We start from the raw sequence: 25,159 nt of genomic DNA, 5'->3' as shown, positions 1-25,159 counted from the left end.
GCATCGCACAAAGACACGGTGGTTGGAACCAAAGATCTCAAATTTGTTCTCATCAGACCAAAGAACAGATTTACACTGGTCTAATGTGCATTCCTTGTGTTCTTTAGCCCAAACAAGTCTTTTCTGCTTTTTGCCTGTCTTTAGCAGTGGTTTCCTAACAGCTATTTTACCATGAAGGCCTGCTGCACAAAGTCTCCTCTTAACAGTTGTAGAGATGTGTCCGCTGCTAGAACTCTATGTGCATTGACCTGGTCTCTAATCTGAGCTGCTATTAACCTGTGATTTCTGAGGCTGGTAACTCAGATAAACTTATCCTCAGAAGCAGAGGTGATTCTTGGTCTTCCTTTCCTGGGCGCGGTCCTCATGTGAGCCAGTTTCTTTGTAGCGCTCGATGGTTTTTGCAACTGCACTTTGGGACACTTTCAAAGTTTTCCCAGCTTTTAGGACTGACTGACCTTCATTTCTTAAAGTAATGATGGCCACTCATTTTCTTTACTTAGCTGCTTTTTTCTTGCCATAATACAAATTCTAACAGTCTATTCAGTAGGACTATCAGCTGTGTATCCACCAGACTTCTGCTCAACACAAATTATGGTCCCAACTCCAGTTATAAGGCAAGAAATCCCACTTATTAAACCTGACAGGGCACACCTGTGAAGTGAAAACCATTTCCGGTGACTACCTCTTGAAGCTCATCAAGAGAATGCCAAGAGTGTGCAAAGCAGCCATCAAAGCAAAAGGTGGCTACTTTGAAAAACCTAGAATATAAGACATATTTTCAGTTGTTTCACACTTTTTTGTTAAGTATATAATTCTACATGTGTTAATTCATAGTTTTGATGCCTTCAGTGTGAATTTACAATTTCATAGTCTGCATCTTCCACCCATTGCTCAATAGAGGCAAAATTAAGCCAAATAAAGTGGTTGGCATAAAGGAGCAAAACAGCGATACTTGCCTTAAAAAAGTTTACTTTAGCTTCAACTTAACTGTTCTGGTGTTCTACACAGTAATATTCGAGCATGCTCATGTGCTAATCAAGTGTCTTCGATGTTCTCAAAAAATGGATTGCCTGTTTTTTAGGCAATCCATGCATGTATTGAACCTGTCGAACAGTTGTGAGGCATGCACCCCTGGCGACTTGGAACAGATTTTTCTAGCACGTCAAAGACACTTGGTTGGCACATAAGCTTAATCGGATAATGCCTTATCCGAGCACGTTCACTCATCACTAATGCCTACCCATGTGACCACTGCCGCCAATCACTGACCTCAGCAGTGTACGGTACAAGACTGCTTAGCCCAATGATTGGCTGCAGCTGTCACAAGGATATACAATATGTGACAGCAGCAGCTGTTATCAGTAAACGTCACTGAAATGTTTTAGCCCACTCTTTAGGGGAGGTGGTGAATGTGTTGGTTGGAAAATCATATCTATAAAATGTTCACTATATTACTTTTATGTTTTAATTAAAACACTATTAAAATATCACATCCCTATCACATGCATGCTCCTATCTGTAAGAGGAGAAGTCAGACGATTTTATTGGAGCATTGCCCACTTCTATGTTGTCGTGACTTAAAAACTGAAGTGTTTGGATGAAAACCTCATCAACATCACGCACTAAAGAACTGTCTGTTATGCAGACTTCAAAATGATGATCAGTGTAATGTTCTTATCTTCAGCTCCTCTGAAAGATCTTTTGAAATCCCAGTGATGTTTTAAGTTGAAATGCCCTTCACAGCTAGAAATAATTCTGTTTTTATTTAGAAGACAGCAATGGCAACTAGAAGCACCACTTTTAAGTCCATATTAAACGTGCGAATAGTGATTACTATTGGATGCATTTTTAAAGCCCTTGCATTCCTGTTATTGACATCTGTCATGTCATCTGACTTTACATGTTCTGCATAAATTGTTCTACTTCTCATTTTTTTATAACCGCAAGTGTTATTGCATCAAAACAAGAGAAATGGTTTAACGACAAACATGTTTTTTGGTGGAATGAAAACGTCCTCACTACAAAATATATATTGTATTATACATATAAATATACTGCCGATGGCAGTGTGCTCTTTATTGTGTGTGACAATACTTAAAATATTAAAGGTGCACATATAATGAAAGTATGAGTCAATTCTCCGTAAAAGACAATATATAGCAGTGTAGTAATTATACATTGTATATAATTATATATGGGCGGCACGGTGGCGCAGTGGTTAGCACTGTAGCCTTGCAGCGCTGGGGTCCTGGGTTCTAATCCCATCCAGGACAACATCTGCAAAGAGTTTGTATGTTCTCTCCGTGTTTGCGTGGGTTTCCTCCGGGCACTCCGGTTTCCTCCCACATTCCAAAGACATACTGATAGGGATTCTAGATTGTGAGCCCCATCGGGGACAGTGATGATAATGTGTGCAAAACTGTAAAGCGCTGCGGAATATGTTAGCGCTATATAAAGATTATTATTATTATTATTATTATTATCCAGTGTCAAGTCACCATACCCCATCCACATGAAGTTATAGATGAGCCTCCGATCACAGCATTATTTATGACTTCCTCTTCAGGACCTTGAGATATGTTTGCGCAAACACCGATAAAGTGATTGTGTGAGACTTACATTTTTAGAAGTAGTAAATCCTCCTTATCCCCCTTCCAAAATGTGCACAGATATAGTCAGAAAAATACCGTATTTTTCGGATTATAAGACACACTTTTTGTCTCCAAAATTTGAGGGGGAGATGGGGTGCATCTTATAATTTCAATATACATTACTGGCTGCGGTGGAGTGGCGTCCCGGGGTCGCTGCAGGCAGAGGCAAGAGTGGGGCGATGTTGTGGACCTCAAGCTGGGAGGAGGGGGGTTCGGAGGTGCGACGCTGCAGGTGTTCAGTGGTGTGGGGTCTTTGCTGACTTTTTGTGAAAGCCCAGAGACCCTGCTCTCTCATGGTTTACATTGCATTGGACTCCAGAAAAATGGCTGCCAGGGGCCATGGAATTGTAGGGCCTCCAGGCTTTCACAAAATATCGGCGGAGACACCACACCACCAAACACCCACAGCATCGCACCTCTGAACACCCCTTCCAGCCTGTTGTACGCAGCATCGTCCCACTTCTGCCTCCGCCAGCAACGACCCTGGGACCACACTCATCCACAGCCACCACTCCCGGTAGGCAATAAGACACAAATTATAAGAAGCACTACCATTTTATTAGAAAAGTTTTTTTCCTATTTTTCTCACCAAAATTTGGGGTGCATCTTTTAATCCGGTTCTTCTTATAAACCACAAAATACGGTATGTCATTTGATCCAGTTTGCCATTACTGTATATTGCCATTTGTTATTTGCGATTTTCCAAAGGAATGCATGTAAACCTACTACAGTTCATACATTTGGGTAGTGTTGGAAAAGCATAAAATCAAGAATGCAGAATTTATATTGGAAATATTGCATAGGGCCATGAGACTAGCCATGAGAGTAAAATATAGTATGAACCACTTTGTTTTAGCAATATGGTTCTAGCAGTAACTATCATTCTAGCTCCTTAATCTTTGCCCCAGGCAAAAGTGATACCCTGTCAGTGATTAAGATGAAGTGTCAGGTCACTTGCTGGTCCACTAAGTTAAATTGGACATTGACTCCAGCCTGCCACTCACACAGGGCCACTCGGGCATAAACAGCTTCACTTTTTCTCCCATAAATAATAATCTCTTCTTTGACATTAATTGCCAAGGGATTCTATCTTGATGAGCATCTGCGCAATACACAGCTTTATTTTCTGAGCAAATAATTGAGCCTGCTCTGCACTTCAATGATTTAATAAAATATGTTTAATTGGCGCAGAACATAATATTACATATATTTCAGTGTCAAGCAGCTTAGCATCTTATTGTGCCATAGACATTGAGAAAGTGCACAGTGTTGGTATGTGTCTGTCCCTATCCATACATTTTGTATACGAGCACGTTCTTGAACTGTATATTGGAAAGCAAAAATACTTTTGCTCTTACAAGGCTAATGATTCCTTATCAGAGATGTGTTCAGGTAGCCGTAGTCATTTGGTGAACTGCACATCTGTATTAACCATAAAGTGAATATTAAATGCATGATGTTAGAAGCATATGTGAAAAGGAGCAAATACAAGTGGTAGGGGTAGGAAAAATATTCCTAGTGTGTAGTTTTGGGTTGTCATAGTAAATATAGTGAAGCCATGGATCTTACAGATGAACATCCATGCAAGAGCTCTTCCTGGCACTTGACATAAGCAGGCAAAGAATGATTATGTGGTTGCATGATTTATTGGCATCATGTAGGGTCCTTAATCCTATTTTCGAGGGGTGTATCTCACTAACCCGCCATAAATCTATGACACTTTTCAGTTACATACATGTCCTCTATTTCTTACCACTTTTTTCAGATCATTCCCATTTTTTTAAGGTTTTCCACTACCCTCATTTAGCTTTTCTTCTCTGCTAGGCAATAAGTATTGTCTAACTCTTTGACGGACACAGAGAAGAGATGGCCCCAGAACAGGAACTGTATATGTATCCTTTGCCACTAATATTTAATCATAATACACCCCTTTATGTATCAGAAGGTTTTTGGACCTTTGGAGGTGGAAGTGGCCCTCTTACCTCTTGGTTCCCAGTGCCACTGCACTGGTTGCCCCAATGGTATGTCCCCTGGTTTAATTAGTATATATCGTTTAACATTTAAAGTATGGCCACTTGGTTATTTCATCCTCGTAGACTCATGGATTTAATTCAATAATGACAACATTAACTAACAATATAAAATATTTCACATGGTCCCCCATGAGACTGAATGTGTTTCCCAATTACAGTATAGTTAGTGGCATACTGTGTTTGGCAATGGGAATAGACTGAATCCACCCTGCAAAGTTTACAATCTGTGTTTTGCTGCCTTAGGCACGAGGAGATAAAGTGACGTGCCCATGTTTACAAGATGCTGAGAATGGGATCAGAACCAGGCTCCCCTTGTTTTACTGCTGTCATCAGCTTACTACAAAGCAGCAGCTAGGATTACATGTTTGCTTGGAAATAATAATCAAATATTTATTGTGAATTGTAAAGATATTGTGTGGTGAAGTCCCCAAAATATGGCCTAAAATAGCAGTGCATGACACACTAAATGAAATGTGTCTTCAGAATATGGGCTATTGCTTAAATCAGGATTTTATGTTAAATGTATTTTTTTCTTAAGTTTTGATAATTTTTCTTTATTCTCATATCACCATGTAAAAAAACTTTAAAAAAAATACAATTTTCCCACTTAGATGAAGGCCTAATATTAGATTTTTATTTCGTGTTTTTTACTTAAGCAGTAATAGATTGAGTCAGATCTCATTTGTTTGTGTAGAAGTTACCTGAGCATACTGTAATATGGAGAAAGATCATTGTAAAGAAAGTTGGAGGACATGAGATGTGGCCATCACCTATTGTGAGTAGTGGATTCTGTGTTATCCATTGTATATATAGCTGATATAGTCATCTGTACATAACAGAAAGCATTAATATAATGAAAAGCCTATTGATCTCTGATATATTGTTTTAACAGGGTTGTCAAATACTAGGACAACCCATTCTTTAGCTAAATGTTTGGCCCAATAAAATAAAAAAATATATATACTCACCTTCTATACCGGCACTGTTCCAGTGGTGTTGGCTCTCGCTCTTCCGGGGCTCGCGTGCAGTTGTTATGACACTTGGCCACGGCTCCCAATTACTTCTGGGGTCACTATCTCTGCCTTCATATGAATTGAACATAAAGAGGAAGTGAGAGCAGCATTTAACATAAAAAAATTGATTTCTTTAGTTGAGGTAACAGGTTGGGTACATTTACTAAAAAAACCAAATGAATGAAATTGCAAAACAATGGAGGACTTCTTTGAAACTTTCTCCGATTATGGACTGTGATGTACCGACCAACCGAGGGTCTCCTAACCTGTACTCAGTGACCTCTTGGACATTGATAAGACTGTTGAATTCGAGTCAGACGACTTGCAGCTGGTTTGGACTTCACATTTCACAATTGGTCCGTGTTTCACGAACGTCTGAAGTTGTCCAAGTCAATTGGATCAGGAGGATCTATTTAGATCTGATGTAAAATGCCTCAACAATGATTCACCAAATCCTTGATGGATTCCATAAAAACAAAGTGAACTACAAGAAGGGAAAGGAGGTATGAAAGGTAATATATGCTAGTGCTGATATGAAGGCTTAATTCTGCTCATTATTCCTGTGCAATTTGTATGGAGAACATGTTTTTCCATTATACATTGGTTCATCCTGTAATCTAAAAGAAATTGGAATAAAAACAGCTGTAAATACAAGTGGAATTCATTCTCTATATAATACTACATCATAAAGAATATAATATAATGATTATATAAAGTATCCTATCTAAAGAGTGCTGTGTACATATTGGGCAGTTATAAACCTGAACACAGAGACATATATAGAGCCCGAACGCTCTCTGTGAGTCTTTGAAACGTTATGGTTCCTGATTACGCTTTAAAGATCCTCATTTTTAGCTTTTCTTCTCACAAAAGCCAGTGCAGCACAATAAAATGACAAAGTAAGCTGAATGTGGAGATTATTACCGTATTTGTTTTCTCCTTTTTCTATGTGTCTAATAACCAGTATTCGTCTAAATAGGAAGCTTGTAGTACTTTCTCTCTTGCAGCCGATCGATGGTCTCAATAACCTTAACCCCAATGGAAATCTTTGTGATAAACAAAGCTGGAGTCTAGAGATTGTCTAAATTGCCTAGATCTTGTCTAATAAAGAGCAGATCTTATGAAAACAGAGGCTACTTGTCCTATTGATTTTTATTTTCTCTTCTGTACTGTACAGTATGTGAAACTTCTTGTGTGTTTAAAGTTCTAATGCATTTTTTTCTTGTACAAAATGCTTTTTCAATTCATTATTTAAAAACAATAGGTGAAATTAAGTAAATTTTCCATGTAATTTCATCACTAAACTACTTCTAGTTAATGATATCAGATATGTCAATGGCTATATATATTTATTTTATTGTATTTATTATTTGCCATCAAAATGGCATTTAAAAAACCATAGCTAGTGTTCAACTTCCACCATAAAAACCTTACTCACTTTCCATCATTCTGAAGATTTATGGTTTTCATAAGCCAGCAGCATGACTACTAGTGGTGATCCCATTAGCCATCTGGTAGCCACTATAAAACATATAAACATACCCCCCCCCCTCCTTTTAAATAGCTGAAGAGGGGGTATTGTATTTCCTAAGAAAATATCTGTTTGCACTATGTTCCACATGCTTTTTTGTATGCCATGGATTTTTTGAGTCCTGGCAAGTGATTACACTTCAGAACAAAAAAAAAAAAAAATTAAAGTAAGGCTTTATTCAGACATCAGTGATTTTCTCATATGTGAAAAATAGACCAGGTTTCATCAGTGTATAATCAGTGAGCCAGTTTTTACCATCAGAGTTTATTTTGTTTTTTTTCCTATGATAATTTTTCACAAGCTTCTCCTACCAAAACAAGCATTAAAATCGGACAGCACACAAATGGCATCCGAGTGCTGTCCAGTTTTTTCATGGACCCAAAGGGCAAGTTTGATCCACGACTCGGATCAAATTCGGACATGTTTCAGTGTTAGACTTTGAGGGTACTGACTTCTGAATGAGCCCTAAGTTAGACTTTGAGGGTACTGACTTCTGAATGAGCCCTAAGTTAGACTTTGAGGGTACTGACTTCTGAATGAGCCCTAAGTTAGACTTTGAGGGTACTGACTTCTGAATGAGCCCTAAGTTAGACTTTGAGGGTACTGACTTCTGAATGAGCCCTAAGTTAGACTTTGAAATGTATGAGATTCAGCCCTAAGTTAGACTTTGAAATGTATGAGATTGAGCCCTAAGTTAGACTTTGAGGGCACTTACTTCTGAATGAGCGCTAAGTTAGACTTTGAGGGCACTTACTTTTGATTGAACCCTAAGTTAGACTTTCAAATGTACTAAAATCTGTTGCTGAATTTTCCATTTTTACATCCTATAAACACACATATACTTTTATTGGCAAAAATATAGTTGCTTCATATATGTTACAATTTTATGGATATTGTGCTGCCTCATTTTTATAATATTTTGTAGATGCCCATATAATGTTGCGGTTATATACATGAATTCTAAAGTCGGGTGTGCAAAAACCAGAGGGTAGTGTAAATAATAAATAATCTACTCCATTCAATTATCTCAACCAGATACTCAGTTCTATGTACTAATCATAACATAGCCACAGGGGGGTTATTCCAAGTGGTAGGGTAGCGTATAGCTTGCTTCTACTTAGTAAATAGCCTTAGGGGTATAGCCTATTTTTAAAGTCATACCCTGTTAATGGGAATAGTATGGCACACATTACTTACATTTTTTTCTCTACCTGATGTAACTCATTGTAACATGCTAGATCCTGACTTTTTCACAAAGAGTAAACGTCCTCCTAATATTCTTCACTATTTTGTCTGGTTGGTATTATTTGTAGGTAGGAGGACATCTCAGTGTTGTGATTACTTTTCCTACAGAACAATGATGAATGAGGTTGAGGCTAACAGAATACATTAGTCTTTGTATTTGAGAAGTGTATTGCAGGCTACCGGCAGAGATGGACATAAAACCCACAAGATGTATCACTACGGATAATGCATAACATAAGTCAGTTTAATCAACTAACAACGGTCACAAGAGGAGCTGACAAAAACTGTAGTTGATTGCTTGTATATAGGACAAATCCAACAAGGTCAATTCACACAGCTAACTGTACTAGGACATAATTTTTCATGATCGTTGTCTGATGAGACTTTTAGTATCATTAAAGTTAATATACAGTAAGTACCGTAACTAAAGATCAAAAGTTTTATCAAAAGTCTGCAATTGGTAAAATGCAGATTTTTTTTATTTGCTTCCATGTATAATCCGCAAAATGGCGGCTGCTGGACAACATTTTTCTGAATCACAAGGGGCCATATGAAGGTTAAAAATATTTAAAAAAAATTATACTCCCCTTAAAGCTCACCTCTTTGGCCCTTTCGGTCTGTACCATTGTCTATCTGGTCCTCTTCTTACTGTGCCTGAAACGCTGAAATCCCGACCTTCTTCAAGCTAGATCAGGACTTCCGGCTCTGATGAGGCCTGGGATGGTTCTGTACATGCCCGCATAAGGTCACTAAGCTTGCCATGATTTTACGTGCACATGCACAGAAAAGTCTCTGGTCTCATCAGAGCTGGAAGTCCTGGCTTAGTGTGAATAGAATTTCAGCACTCTCAGCAGTAATAAGAAGATGCAGTGCAGGCCATATGGGGGTGGTGAATAGAGATGAGCAAGTTCGCTCATATTCCCTCTTATTCGGCAAGCTATAACATAGTAACATAGTTATTTAGGTTGAAGGAAGACTTTAAGTCCATCTAGTTCAACCCATAGCCTAACCTAACATGCCCTAACATGTTGATCCAGAGGAAGGCAAAAAACCCATGTAGCAAAGAGTAAGTTCCACATTGGGGAAAAAAAATCCTTCCTGACTCCACATATGGCAATCAGAATAGTTCCCTGGATCAACGCCCTATCAAGGAATCTAATATATATAGCCTGTAACATTATACTTTTCAAGAAAGGCATCCAGTCCCTTCTTAAATTTTAGTAATGAATCACTTATTACAACATCATACGGCAGAGAGTTCCATAGTCTCACTGCTCTTACAGTAAAGTATCCGCGTCTGTTATTATGCTTAAACCTTCTTTCCTCCAGACGTAGAGGATGCCCCCTTGTTCCTGTCTCAGGTCTATGATTAAAAAGATCATCAGAAAGGTCTTTGTACTGTCCCCTCATATATTTATACATTAAAATAAGATCACCCCTTAGCCTTTGTTTTTACAAACTAAATAGTCTCAATTGTAATAACCTATCTTGGTATTGCAGACCCCCAGTCCTCTAATAACCTTGGTCGCTCTTCTCTGCACCCGCTCTAGTTCAGCTATGTCTTTCTTATACACCAGAACTGTACACAGTATTCTAAGTGTAGTCGAACTAGTGATTTGTATAGAGGTAAAATGATGTTCTCCTCATGAGCATCTATGCCTCTTTTAATGCATGCCATTATTTTATTTGCCTTTGTAGCAGCTGCCTGACACTGGCCACTAAATGTGAGTTTGTCATCCACCCATACACTCAGGTCTTTTTCATTGAAGGTTTTGCCCAGAGTTTTAGAATTAAGCACATAGTTATACATCTTATTACTTCTACCCAAGTGCATGACCTTACATTTATCCCCAGTAAAGCTCATTTGCCATTTACCAGCCCAAGCTTCTAGTTTACATAAATCATCCTGTAATATAAAATTGTCCTCCTCTGTATTGATTACCCTGCAGAGTTTAGTGTCATCTGCAAATATTGAAATTCTGCTCTGTATGCCCTCTACAAGGTCAATAATAAATATGTTAAAAAGAAGAGGGCCCGATACTATCCCCTGTGGTACCCCATTGCTAACCGCGACCCAGTACGAGTGTGCTCCATTAATAACCACCCTTTGTTTCCTATCCCTGAGCCAGCTCTTAACCCACTTACACATATTTACCCCTATCCCCATTATTCTCATTTTATGTATCAACCTTTTGTGTGGCACCGTATCAAAAGCTTTTGAAAAGTCCATATATACTACGTCCACTGCTTTCCCTTGATCCAGTCCTGAACTTACCTCTTCATAGAAATTGATCAGATTTGTCTGACAGGAATGGTTCCTAGTAAACCCATGTTGATATTTGGTCATGAGGTTATTCCTCTTCAGATACTCCAGCATAGCATCCCTTAGAATACCCTCCAGGATTTTACCCACATAAACAGGCTCTCCATGCATGTGTCGTGACTGTGACACAGCCGCGACACATGCAGCTGTGGCACCGATCAGCTGATCGGCCATCGCGATCCAGGAAGCAGGGTTCCCTCTGCAGCTTATTTGGCAAGCGCTATAGCTTGCCGAATAAGAGGGAACCCGAGCAAATTTGCTCATCTCTAGTGATGAAGAGCAGAAGGCCTAAGAGGTGAGCGGTAAGATGAGTATTAGCATTTTTTTTTCTTTTTACATAGTTCTATTATGCTCCAGTGCATAATAAGGGACATTCAATTCACGGAGAATAATTCCAAGTGAATCAATGTTTCCTGCAAAATCTGCACATTTTTGTGAATTCAAATTTTTCCAGATCTGCATATCTCTATAAGAAATATATAGGAATTTATGTGTAGTAATTGTGACTCATAATCCATTGACTTCAGACAGAGTTTTCACATTAGGATTGAATATTTAACAGTATGATCTCTCAGTAGCTATAGTTAATTTCTATAGCTATTGAGACTCAAATATCCTATCCCAATATTTAATAAGTGAAATAATAATATTAGCAAATACCTCCAATTACAAATGTATAGTTCTGATTAGCTATGTTGCTTACCCCATGTACAGGGCATTGCAGTGGCTTTATTATCCATGCTTAGGACCACTCAGATAGTGACATTATTTTATGCATTTCCCGGCCCCTATGCCTATTTTATCGTTAATCAAAACAATCTCTTTAATTCATTGAATTATATTTTGCTGCTTGTAATGAGTTATGTCAAGCTACTTTTCCCTTTATTTGCCTCTGCCTACACTATTTTCCCCTGCATTATGTCTTAAAGAAAGTATGGCATAATGAGGGCGTGTTGGAAATGTTAACTGGCATTCAAGGCATATTAATAGGCAAACAATACGCGAATTCATCCCTACTAGTTAGAGCGCTCTGCCTATCTCACTTTCTCTCACTCACACGTATAGACTATATATATGCCCAGCTGAGATAAAGCAATGTGCCTTGGTTGCAACTGATGTTCTTCGCTCACATGAAACAGTTTTCATCTTGGCGTACCGCTTTAAAAATAGTTTGAGACAGCAAAAAGGTTCTCACACATCACATTTCAAACAGGATTCTGAAAGTTTTCTGCTTTTTACACTTCTGCTTGTGAATCGAAGCCTTTGTTCAACAAACAATGGGCTAAATTTCTCAAACTCACTCATTCCTTGAACAGAGCGCGAGTGGGATCAGATCGGCAGTATAAAGCCATTTTCAACATTCTGGGGAAAGTTAGACTAATTTAATGCACACATGGAGGCTTCACACAATCTACAGATTCATCACTGGCATCTTGCATTAGTCATCTGACAGATTGCCAAGTGTTTCATATTCCTTTCATATGACTTTATTACCAAAACCGTCTTTTATTTTATCCCGCCACTGAAGCAAAATAAGGCAAATGCATTTTATTTCTAGAAGCTCGAGCTGCAATGTAAAATTATAATGGGCTATTTTCTGCATTATTTGCTACATGATGTCTAGTTATTGAAGTCTAGACTTGGCCACCATCCGTGATATTTCTGACAACTCCATTGCTGATTGTAGCCTGATGTAAGTCAGAGCCTAAAAGATGTAACCTTCATTGATTTATGAAGACCTTTCTCCAGACAGCACCTGTTTTGGCCAGACTTAGGATTTATACTGTCAGTTCTAATAATGCTTTTATACTTCTTTCTCTTCAGTAACGGAACAACCAACAAGATGAATGGAGCTTTGGATCACTCAGACCAGCCAGACCCAGATGCCATTAAAATGTTTGTTGGTCAGATCCCACGTTCATGGTCAGAAAAAGAACTCAAAGACCTTTTTGAGCCTTATGGAGCCGTCTATCAAATCAACGTTCTAAGAGACAGAAGTCAGAATCCACCCCAAAGCAAAGGTAAAAATGTCTAATGTTAGTCTGGAATTGTATGTTCTTGCTATTCTTTTTCCACAGTATTTTTAGAATATAGAATCTAATGTAAATGTTATGAAGGGAGTGATTGCAGTGATGGTTAAAATAGTTGATGGATTACAACCATTTTGACCATCTCCTATAGGCTGTAGGATGTATTTCTTTCCTTGTATGATTTTGCTGACCATGTGGATCTCTTTGGACATATCTGCTTCATTGAGATTTGTTTTAGATTTATGTTAGAGAAAAACTCCAAAGATTGTGCAAGGTAAAAATATAAAAATAACAAAGTATGTCTTGGCAAGAAATGCTCTCATTTTGACTTCAGACTCTTGAAATTCTCATGTTGTTGGTCTTTATCCCTGAGTAACATGTTTTAATACTTTTCATGTGACATTTCAAAATGGAATGGTTGCCAGAGAAATAACTTTTATATTTCTCATTTCAATGAACAAAGTCTGTAATATTAAGAGAGACTGTAAGCTAATATTCTGTACTACACGGAGGAGGTTCTGTCACAAAAAAGGAATCCAGGATATTCTTGCTTTATTTTTCACTTTATCTTGAGGCTGCATCAGGGATGATTTATTTTTTTGATCTTGCATTCAGTTTACTGTTGGTTTGAGAGGTGTCACATGGTACCATGCTGACTATTTCTACGTTTTATACTATGCTTAATACGTTGTTAAAGGCTATCTATCACCATGTGTATGCTGACGAATCTGAGGGCAACATAAAGTAGTGACAGAGACCCTTATTTTATCACTTAAAGGGACACTGTCACCTGAATTTGGAGGGAACAATCTTCAGCCATGGAGGCGGGGTTTTTGGGTTTTTGATTCACCCTTTCCTTACCCATTGGCTGCATGCTGGCTGCAATATTGGATTGAAGTTCATTCTCTGTCCTCCGTAGTACATGCCTGCACAAGGCCCCCCATACACATTATACTAACTTTGTTCTAAGCTGATGATATCGGTGTACTTGGCTGACAATCTAATGTCTATGGTGGTCTCCCGACTCTCCTCCTATAGATGATGTTAGAAAGATGAGAATCTAGTATGTCCAATTTAGGAATACCAATCCTGTTCTTGGCATGAAAAGCCATCACCGGAGGAGTATATCATTGGCTCAAGAGGAGTCAGGAGAGATAACTGCCGGGTGAATGATCAGCCAAATCATAATTCATTTGACAGCTATTTATTGTGTATAGGGACTTTTAGTCGAGAGCTTTGTCCATCTATTCATAAGTGGGCTAGCCCTGTTCTGAGTTGACAGCTTTATCCTTAAACTGTGCATAAGTAAAAATTTGTCAATCAGCATTGGGTGGGCAGGGGATTCTGTTGCATATGAATATCAACAGACTTGAGAGAATAGGAACATAATGCAGAGAACTCTTGTGGTGGGCTCTTGCTGCAACAAAGAGTGATTTTATGAAAAGCACTGCAAGATGACAAGTAAGTAATCCAGAGATGGAATCATGGTGTCGTAAGTATGTTGCCCTCATTTAGGCCAATATAAACCTAAAAGACTGCCTTAAACAGAATTGTTTGCTGTAAGATGATGATCAAATAGGTTAAAATGCACAAGTAAGGAAAGCCATGTTACATAATACTAGCATGTGTTTGCCTTCCATATTTCCAATTTTGATTTTTGGGTGACTGATTCGCTTTAGACTACTTTCAATTCGCCTTAACATGGCCATATTTTTGCATCCTTAATATGGCTAGATTAATATAGACTGATGGGCGATCTAAATTAGGCTGAGTTGAACCATGAGAGGTCTAATTATCAATATATGGACTTTTAAATGCATTTGTATTACAGCTGTGTGAGAATGGCCTTAATCAATTAAAAGCTACTGATGTTTTCAAAGAAAAAAGTCAGATACACTATATTGTTAGGCTACGTTCGCATTTGCGTTGTGCGCCGCTGCGTCGGCAACGCAACGCACAACGCAAATTAAAATGCACCAAAACGCACGCAAAAACGCTGCGTTTTGCGACGCATGCGTCCTTTTTTGCCTAAATTTGGACGCAAGAAAAATGCAACTTGTTGCGTTTTCTGCGCCCGACGCTTGCGGCAAAAAAAAACGCATGTGTCGCACAACGCAGCTCAACGCATGTCTATGCGTCCCCCATGTTAAATATAGGGGCGCATGATGCATGCGTCGCCGCTGCGTCGCCCGACGCAAACACGCAAAACGCTAATGTGAACGTAGCCTTAAAGAAGATACTACTGAGCACTGCAAGATCTTAAAGCAAACCTGTCATCAGGTGTCCATTGCGGTAAACCACTTCCGCTGCTTTGTTCTAATTCTAAATAACTTCTTAAATGTGTCTTTCTTACAACACCACAACTAAGCGTACCCCAATGTCCTTTTGGGGATTTTATCACAGTGTTGTTGATGCATCTTGTTAAAGGGAATCTGTCATGTTGAAAATGGTATCTGATCTACAGGCAGGGTGTTATAGAGTAGGAAGAGTTGATCAGAATGATATACAGTTTTATGGGAAAAGTTCCACCCAACTTTCCATTGTATTCAATAAAATTTCTATTGTTTGTATGTATAGGGTCCAGTGGGTGGTCCTTCTCAGTGATTGACAGTCTCCCCAATATAACTGTGCATGCAGGTTGCTGTTATTTTCCAATAGGACAGTCCAATGGACTATATGGAATATATATATATAGAATATAGGGATTTCAATGCATAAAGCACAAGTTATACTGAATCTTTTCCTACAAACATATATATCATCCTGCTTACTCAGCTTCTCTTTCTTCATGCTGTCCACAGATCAGACTGCATGTACAACATGACTGGTTTGGTTCAAGGTTCCAGAACTTCCTCAATGTGTAATATCAAAATTAACAAAATGCATGACACCAGTATGTAAAGCAGAAAACTGATGCCGGTTATGTGGAAATATCTGCAGCAACCAGTATCAGTAAGATCAGGCTAAGCTTTGTCTGCGTTCTGTATTCATTCTTGATCCCAGATTGGTTAGTTGGTTAGTTGACCATCTTGTTTGGAATGATATAGTCATGTGCTGCTCTGGAATTGGAAAAAAAGGCATACACAGTGTGATAAATTAGATCTTTAACACATTCATCGCCAAATGCAGTGAATGTTTGCAGTGGCCTGAAAGTGGTAAGAACAAAAGTGGAGATATTATAGTTATTTGGTACCCAGTGGAATTGGATTTAGCTCTAAGAGGGCTTACATGGAAAGATATCTTGTCTCCTGACTGCAGTACCTGCATGCTCTTTCTCATGGATGACGGCCCTTCTTCATCCTGTTAGTTTATCCGGGAGATTAGGAGAGCTGCATGCTTTAGATATTGACATCTTTCATTTCACTTTCATGAGACTTACAAGGTCTGTTATCGTTCTTAGATCAGGCTTAACCTTGTTATTTCTCATTTCCATTTTAACCTAAGGAGCAGGAAGGGGAGAAATGAATGTGCCCTATAATTTCATGTGTCTGAGATAAAATGGAAGATGGCTTGACCCTATTCATTTGTTCAATCGGCAGATTTGACTCATTAGAAGTCAGCATTAAAATTCAGCGTTCATTCCTGGCAGCTAGCAAATCAGCACAAATGTAAAATACACAAAACATAGGAATAGTAAAAAAGCAGTGATTGATCCAAATAAAACTGCTAATAGAGTATGCTTGTAGAGGAATAGCATTTTGTTTTTTTATTGTTTGTCACATGCTGAAAAAAGTGATTAATACAAGAATCACAAATTGCACAATACAGATGACAGTATCATAGGGGTATAAACATAACCTTGCACAAAAATGAAAACATTGAAAATTCTAAATGTGTACAGCTACACAATTATAGTGTACTAGATGGCAGCCCGATTCTAAAGAATCGGGAGTCTAGAATCCATATATACTTTATTTATTCAAATGTAAGAATAATACAATTAATAAATAATAGTAAGAAAGAACAAAAATAATAGGCAGTATATGGAGAAAACACCAAACAAAAGTTCAAAATTGGTGTGAAAATGTCACTGAACCACTTCACAACTAAATATATATAGTTTTGGTAAATGGTATTATCATTTTTTTGACGAAATTCGGCAGGAGCTTGAAGAGCAACGTCACTGGGCCCGCCTCCACGCAGTAGAAACTTGCTGTGAGGTAAAAATTCAAAAATCACACCAAAATGGCGGGTGGAGTGTGTCACAGTACGGCACGTTTCTGATTGGTCGCTCGCAGCAGGCGGCAACCAATCAGACACTGGACACTGTTGACGTCACTTATCTCCGGACATTAGCTCCGGACATTAGCTCCGGACATTAGCTCCGCACATTAGCTCCGGACATTAGCTCCGGACATTAGCTCCGGACAAAGCCACGGAAGTTGGCACAAATTGCAGGAAGTAGTATTCTAGGCAATTATATATTAGATACTTACAAATTGAGGCTACACTCACGTAAACATAAATCCTGATAAAACATGATTAGTCTACAGACCACAATGCCGGAACCCACCACAGATTCACTGACCTGAACTAACAGCCTCACATATACAGATGTTAACTCAGGTCAGCAGACCCTCGGTTAGTCCTGGCATTACGGTCTGTGCAATCTCTGTTCAATATTTTTATGTGAATGTAGCCTCATTTATATAAAATCATTTTGTTAAAATCACACCCGCACCACTAATTGGCAGCTTTCTGTGTACACTGTGCATAGGCAGAAAGCAAAGATGGGAAAAAAACCTAGAGACAGATTCCCTTTTATGTACAACTAGATGGTGACCCGATTCTAACGCATCGGGTATTCTAGAATATGCATGTCCACGTAGTATATTGCCCAGCCACGTAGTATATTGCCCAGTCACGTAGTATATTGCCCAGCCACGTAGTATATTGCCCAACCACATAGTATATTGCACAGCCCACGTACTATATTGCCCAGTCACGTAGTATATTGCCCAGCCACGTAGTATATTGCCCAGTCACGTAGTATATTGCCCAGTCGCGTAGTATATTGCCCAGCCCCGTAGTATATTGCCCAGCCATGTAGTATATTGCTCAGCCACGTAGTATATTGCCCAGCCACGTGGTATATTGCCCAGTCACGTAGTATATTGCCCAGTCACGTAGTATATTGCCCAGCCACGTAGTATATTGCCCAGTCACGTAGTATATTGCCCAGCCACGTAATATATTGCCCAGTGACGTAGTATATTGCCCAGTCACGTAGTATATTGCCCAGTCACGTAGTATATTGCCCAGCCACGTAGTATATTGCCCAGCCACGTAAGATATTGCCCAGCCACGTAGTATATTGCCCAGCCACGTAGTATATTGCCCAGTCACGTAGTATATTGCCCAGTCACGTATATTGCCCAGCGATGTAGTATATTGCCCAGCGACGTAGTATATTGCCCAGCCATGTAGTATATTGCCCAGTTATGCAGTATATTGCCCAGTGAAGTAGTATACAGTACAGAGCCACGTAGTATATTGAACAGCGACGTAGTATACAGCACAGAGTCATGTAGTATATTGTTATTTTTTAAATTATTTTTAACATTAGATGTTTTTACTATTGACGGTGCATAGGCAGCATCAATAGTAAAAACTTGGTCACACAGGGTTAATAGCGGCGATAACGGAGTGAGTTACCTACTGCATAACGCAGTCCGTTATCGCTGGCATTAACCCTGTGTGAGCGGTGACTGTGGGGAGTATGGAGCGGGCGCCGACTGCAGGGGAGTAGGGAGGGACTAATCGGACTCTGGCCGTCGCTGATTGGTCGCGGCAGCCATGACAGGTAGCTGGCCAATCAGCGACTTGGATTCCATGACAGAGGCCGCGACCAATGAATATCCGTGACAGAAAGACAGAAGGACAGAAAGACGGAAGTGACCCTTAGACAATTATATAGTAGATGGCCAAAAAGGCCATGTGGACAAGGATTATCTTCAAGACAAAACCCCTTTGACCAAAACTGCTATTTCAGATTTAGGCTGAGTTACAGAGTGATTTTGGCCTCTTCAAATATCAATTGAGTGCTGGAAATATTATATAGATTCTTCATCTGCCGCCAGCCCACAGACAAAATAGAGTTAGTGATCCCTCCTTGAGGGAGTCCAATCCCTGCTCGGTTCAATATGGGTCTTACTGATCTGAATTGGTGGATTAATACACTTTACTTACAATGTCAACTTTCAAGCTATTAAAAATGAATAGTGTAAATCCATTGCTCATAAAATCCTGGACCACAATGTTTGGCTCCCACTGCACAATATGAAATTTAGGATTTTGTTTTGCCTTTGAATGTTTATAAATTAGTTTATTATTATTATTATTATTATTATTATTTATTTATTTATTTATTATAGGCTCTATTTATCCATGACTTTAAGTTTAGATTTTTCTTCTTGTTATTTTTTCCCTCAGTATTCTTACTACTTTTTTCTATCTGAAATTTGACATATTCGGGTATCCGAAAGTTATTTCTGCCCTTTTTACTGTTCACTGTCCATCAAGTATTTATAATGCATTTTCTAGTCTAGAACATGATTTTTCAATTACTATGATTTTACCAAAGAGAAGTACTGTAATATAAAACACTTTAACATTTTACTCACATCAATTACCTCTGCTTTATATTAATATTACCTTAACTCACTCTTGGACTGAAATATGAATAATTGTACTTGTACAAGTGTGCCCGAATGACTGAAATAAAATGAACTATCAGAAGCCCCAAGGACATTTTAAAGCTTCTCTTACCCTATGTAATAGTCTTCCTCTTCTGTTAGTACATATTCAATAATATAAAGTCACACTTTATATTAATAAAATTTATTTTTTTATATATTTTTATGTCTCGTTATATTGTCATTTAAGAAAGTATATAATTAAAACAGAGACTTTTAAAATAGATATACTCCAAGAGCCCTGGAGGTAGACTAAGGGTACCGTCACACAGTGCCATTTCGATCGCTACGATGGTACGATTCGTGACGTTCCAGCGATATCGTTACGATATCGCTGTGTCTGACACGCAGCAGCGATCAGGGATCCTGCTGAGAATCGTACGTCGTAGCAGATCGTATGGAACTTTCTTTCATCGCTGGATCTCCCGCTGTCATCGCTAGATCGGTGTGTGTGACACCGATCTAGCGATGCGATCCAGCGATGCGTTCGCTTGTAACCAGGGTAAACATCGGGTAACTAAGCGCAGGGCCGCGCTTAGTAACCCGATGTTTACCCTGGTTACAAGCGTAAAACTAAAAAAAAACAAACAGCACATACTTACATTCTGGTGTCCGTCAGGTCCCTTGCCGTCTGCTTCCCGCACTGTGACTGCCGGCCGTAAAGTGAAAGCAGAGCACAGCGGTGACGTGCTTTCACTTTCACTTTACGGCCGGCAGTCACAGTGCGGGAAGCAGACGGCAAGGGACGTGACGGACACCAGATGTAAGTATGTGCTGTTTTTTTTTTTTTAGTTTTACGCTTGTAACCAGGGTAAACATCGGGTTACTAAGCGCGGTCCTGCGCTTAGTTACCCGATGTTTACCCTGGTTACCCAGGGACCTCGGCATCGTTGGTCGCTGGAGAGCTGTCTGTGTGACAGCTCCCCAGCGACCACACTACGATTTACCTACGATCACGGCCAGGTCATATCGCTGGTCGTGATCGTAGGTAAATCGTATAGTGTGACGGAACCCTTATAAATGTGTCCTACAATAGTAAGAACAGTGATCTCGCGCTAGGGTAAGGGTAGATGGGTAAATCACTTCAGTTCCAATGCTGGAAGAGTAGGAATAAAAATATTTTATTTCTAGTATTCAGTCATGATAGATATCCCCATAGATAGTATAACTCAGTTAGGGCCTTAAATTTCTTATTCGGGATTGAAATCAAATAAATACTAAACCTCAGAGTTGGATACTTCAGTTCATGCAAGTGTTGCGTGTATAACTACCTGATCAACCTAATCCAATTAGTAGGCAAACACAGTCGCATACCAATATGCATTATTTCATTGTAAATAGTCAATAGTGCACCAAGTTGCGGCAGGGCAAAGTGCCTCTTTTAGAGTTGTAGGGCGTATGTCCACTGGCACTATAAAATGCTATGTGCATCCAATATATGCACGATGATGTTGATGATGTAGACCTTCAGATTTATACACATTCAGGGCTGTAGAGATTTTAAGCTCTCAGTAGCTGATATAGATTAGTGCATATGTTCCTACCGTCAATTAGTGATAAATGCCAGCAACAATATATGGTAAAATCTTCACCTACCAGGTTTACCTTCATGCACATCCAATGTCCAGTTGTTTCTTATGAACTTGTCCTGTCTGCGCTTCTTACTGCGGAGGCTCCCCGTTCGGTGGTGCATGCTTGGAGAAGAGAAGCCCTAGGCAGGGGAATGGAAAGTGAGTACTGTTGTGGGAGGATGATGGTCTGTGATGTCATGTTGCAGCCTCCAGTTAGATCACACTGAAGAATAATGAATGGGTCTGTCCTCAAATCAACGTGTTTCGGAAACCCCAGTTTCCTTCCTTAGGATTAGTTCCATTCAGTAAGTGCAATCCAATGGATAAGTATCATATAATCATAGAATGGTAGAGTTGGAAGGGACCTCGTGGGTTACCTGGCCCAACCCCCTGCTCAAAGCAGGATTCACTAAATCATCCCAAAGAGATGTGTGCCCAGCCTCTGTTTGAAGACTTCCATTGAAGGAGAACTCACCACCTCTCGTGGCATGGCACCCTGTTCCACTCATTGATCACCCTGTCAAAAAGATTTTTCTAATATCTAATCTGTGTCTCCTCCCATTCAGTTTCATTCCATTGCTTCTAATTTTTCCTTGTGCAAATGAGAATGAAGATGATCCTTCTACAAAGTGACATCCCTTGAGATATTTGTAGACAGCTATTAAGTCTCCTCTCAGTCTTCTTTTTTGCAAGCTAAACATTCCCAAATCCTGTAAACGTTCCTCATAGGACATGGTTTGCAGACCAGTCACCATTCTGGTCGCTCTTCTCTGAACTTGCTCCAGTTTGTTAATGTATTTTTAAAAATGTGGTGCCCAAAACTGGACACAGTATTCCAGATGAGGTCTGACCAAAGAGGAGTAGAGGGCAATAATGACTTCACGTGATCTAGACTGTATGCTACTGTTAATACATCCCAGAATTGTATTTGCCTTTTTTGCTGCTGCATCACACTGTTGACTCATGTTTAGACTGTGACCTATTAGTATACCCAAGTCTTTTTCACGTGTGCTGTTGCTTAGCCTTATTCCTCCCTGTTAGGACTGGCGGAACGCACCCAGAAAGATGATATAGATGCGTTCGCAGTCCGAGGTCCACCGTGCAGGTGAAAACCCGCTGCTAGTAAATTGCAGACTATATGGCGGTACACTAAAGTAAACACACGTGGGTTCAACCTCACCCAGCGTGAAGGAAGCAATCCTGTTGCGTCACAGGACCGCGGTACCGCACCTAAAGCGCGAGCAAGCAGTCAGCGTACTTAACCCCAACTGGGATTGAAGTCCGATTAGACCCTTGCTGGCACTACACCGCAACTGGGTGTGTAAGGAAACTAATTAGAAATATATAAATGCACAGGAGTGCGAGCAATGCCGCACTGACGGACGCCACCAACCACACAGGCTTGTGTATGGAAAGCGCTAGGCAAGCGCACGGCGCCGTACAGGCGGACACAGCAAGAGGACACTGTAATGTGTGTATCGTGCAGATGGTTAGTCGGGCGCTAGATAGCTACCAACATCTGCGAGCAGACAACAACTCTAGGGAGGGATATTTAGGAGCTTTCATCCATCAACATACATCCATCTACACACACACATATATAATTATGAGACAATACTAGCGCATGGCCGTGCGGTCATGCGCAGTTTATATAGTTGCAGCACAGGACGTGGCTACAGAACTTTTGCCCTTCCAAGACCTGCCAAGAGGACCAATGGGATGTGCCGCAGAGCCTGAGCACCTGACCCTCGATCTCCAACGGGAGATCTTGCCCTGGGCATGCTCAGTATGTGCAGACAAGGACTTAGTCCCAGAGAAGTCCGCTTGCTGCTGACCAGTACTGGCTTTAATGGCAGAAGCTGGAGAAGCAGCAGTAACTCTTAGAACAGAGTGAGATTGAGCAAGACGCTGGGACCAACGTCTTTGCTGAGCAGACTCCACTGCGGCTGGAACAGAATGGGAGACCGCAGTGGAGATGGCTCGAGATTCCCCCTGTGCAGAAGCGGGAACTCGACCTCTAACATTACCCCCCCTCCTTGGGCCTCGCTACGTTCGAAGGCAGCAATAAGCTGCAGAGCCCGAATGTGCTCAGCAGGCTCCCAGGACCTATCCTCAGGGCCGTAACCCTTCCAGTCCACCAAAAAATATTTTTTGCCACGTACCACCTTGCACCCCAAGATAGCGTTCACCTCGAAATCGTCCGTAGACGAACCCGATGTCTCGGCAGATGACTCAGAAAACCGGGACATGTATACGGGCTTAAGGAGGGACACATGAAAGGTGTCGGTGATACCAAGGCGTGGAGGAAGGGCCAGACGGTAGACCACAGGATTAACCTGTTCGAGGACCTTGAAGGGACCCAAGTAGCGAGGAGCAAATTTAGTGGACTCAACTCGCAGCCTGATGTTACGGGCGGAGAGCCACACCAAGTCGCCAGGAGCAAAGGTCGGAGCGGGGCGCCGATGAGTATCGGCGGAGGACCTCATTCTCTCCTTAGAGGCCCGAATGGCATCCTGAGTGCGGTCCCAAATATCCTGTGCCTCCACAGCCCAGTCTGCCACCCTGGAGTCTGCGGAAGACACGGGAATAGGCACAGGTACCCGTGGATGCTGACCATAGTTAAGGAGGAATGGAGTTTGTCCAGTGGAGTCGGCTACGGCGTTGTTCAGCGCAAACTCTGCCCATGATAGCAAGGATGCCCAGTCATCCTGCCTGGCTGAAACAAAATGTCGCAGGTATGTGACCAAGGTCTGGTTGGCCCTCTCTACCAACCCATTCGTCTCGGGATGATAAGCGGAAGAGAGATTCAACTCAATACTGAGTAGACGACAAAGCTCTCTCCAGAACCGAGACGCAAACTGGGGACCTCGGTCACTGACAATTTTGTCAGGCATACCATGTAGGCGGAAGATATGTTTAATGAACAACGCTGCCAAGGCCCGTGCAGAAGATAACCGTGGTAGCGGCACCAAATGCACCATTTTTGAGAAATGATCGGTGATGACCCAAATAATGGTACAGCCGCGAGATTTCGGTAAACCCACGACAAAGTCCATCCCGACCATCTCCCAGGGCCTATCTGCCACTGGCAAGGGATAGAGCAACCCAGCTGGCCTTTGACGCGGAGATTTATTTTTGGCGCAGGAGACACACGCCAGAACATAATCCCTGATATCCCGGACCATATGCGGCCACCAGTACGTCCTCGCCAGTAGCTCAGATGTCCTTTTTGTCCCAAAGTGTCCACCCACCCTGGACGAATGAGCCCAAGAGAGAACCTCCGGTCGCAAATTAATGGGCCCAAAAGTCTTGCCCGGAGGCACAGACTCCAGTGAAACCGGCGCTATGGTTCTCAGGCTCTCAGCAGGGACAATAAGCCGAGGCTCCTCTTCCTCCTCCTCAGTTGACATAAGGAAGCGAGAGAGAGCGTCGGCACGAATATTCTTCTCCCCGGCGAGATAATGCAGAGTAAAATGGAACCGGGAGAAAAATAAGGACCATCTGGCCTGACGAGAATACAGCCGCTGGGCTGTGTGTAAATACACCAAATTTTTGTGGTCCGTGAAGACCTGGAAAGGAAACCGTGCACCCTCCAGAAGATGTCTCCACTCCGAAAAGGCCAACTTCATCGCTAGCAACTCCCTATCCCCGATGGAGTAATTTCTCTCCGCTGACGTAAAGGTCTTTGAGAAAAAGAAGCATGGATGCTTCCGACCTTGAGCATCCTTTTGATAGAGGACTGCTCCAGCACCAACGGATGAGGCATCCACCTCCATTAGGAATGGCTTATCAACATCGGGGCGACGTAAGATGGGAGCGCTAGCAAAGTGGGACTTAATAGAAGTGAAGGCCTTGGAGACCTCTTCCGACCACAATTTGGGATTTGCTCCCTTCTTGGTGAGGGCTACCAAGGGAGCTACCAGAGTTGAGAAGTGGGGAATGAACTGGCGGTAATAGTTAATGAACCCCATAAAGCGCTGCACCGCTTTAAGAGAATGGGGCTCTTGCCAGTCCATCACAGCCTGTAGTTTGGCAGGATCCATAGCCAATCCCTGGGCGGAGATGAT

General features: G+C 40.9%; 1 protein-coding gene across 50 annotated transcripts in view; it reads left to right on the top strand.

Annotated features, from left to right (window-relative positions):
• Positions 1 to 25,159, top strand: part of CELF2 (CUGBP Elav-like family member 2) — a 671,263-nt gene that overhangs the window by 271,791 nt on the left and 374,313 nt on the right. For all 50 annotated transcript variants that reach the window (XM_069765284.1, XM_069765281.1, XM_069765280.1 and 47 more), the window contains one exon: positions 12,621 to 12,817. In XM_069765284.1, the coding sequence (XP_069621385.1) occupies positions 12,621 to 12,817 (197 nt within the window). The remainder of the gene's footprint in view (positions 1 to 12,620; positions 12,818 to 25,159) is intronic.

Source organism: Ranitomeya imitator, chromosome 4, assembly GCF_032444005.1.
Source record: "Ranitomeya imitator isolate aRanImi1 chromosome 4, aRanImi1.pri, whole genome shotgun sequence".
In the NCBI taxonomy this organism is placed as follows: domain Eukaryota; kingdom Metazoa; phylum Chordata; class Amphibia; order Anura; family Dendrobatidae; genus Ranitomeya; species Ranitomeya imitator.
This window is presented reverse-complemented; position numbering and strand designations above follow the sequence as displayed.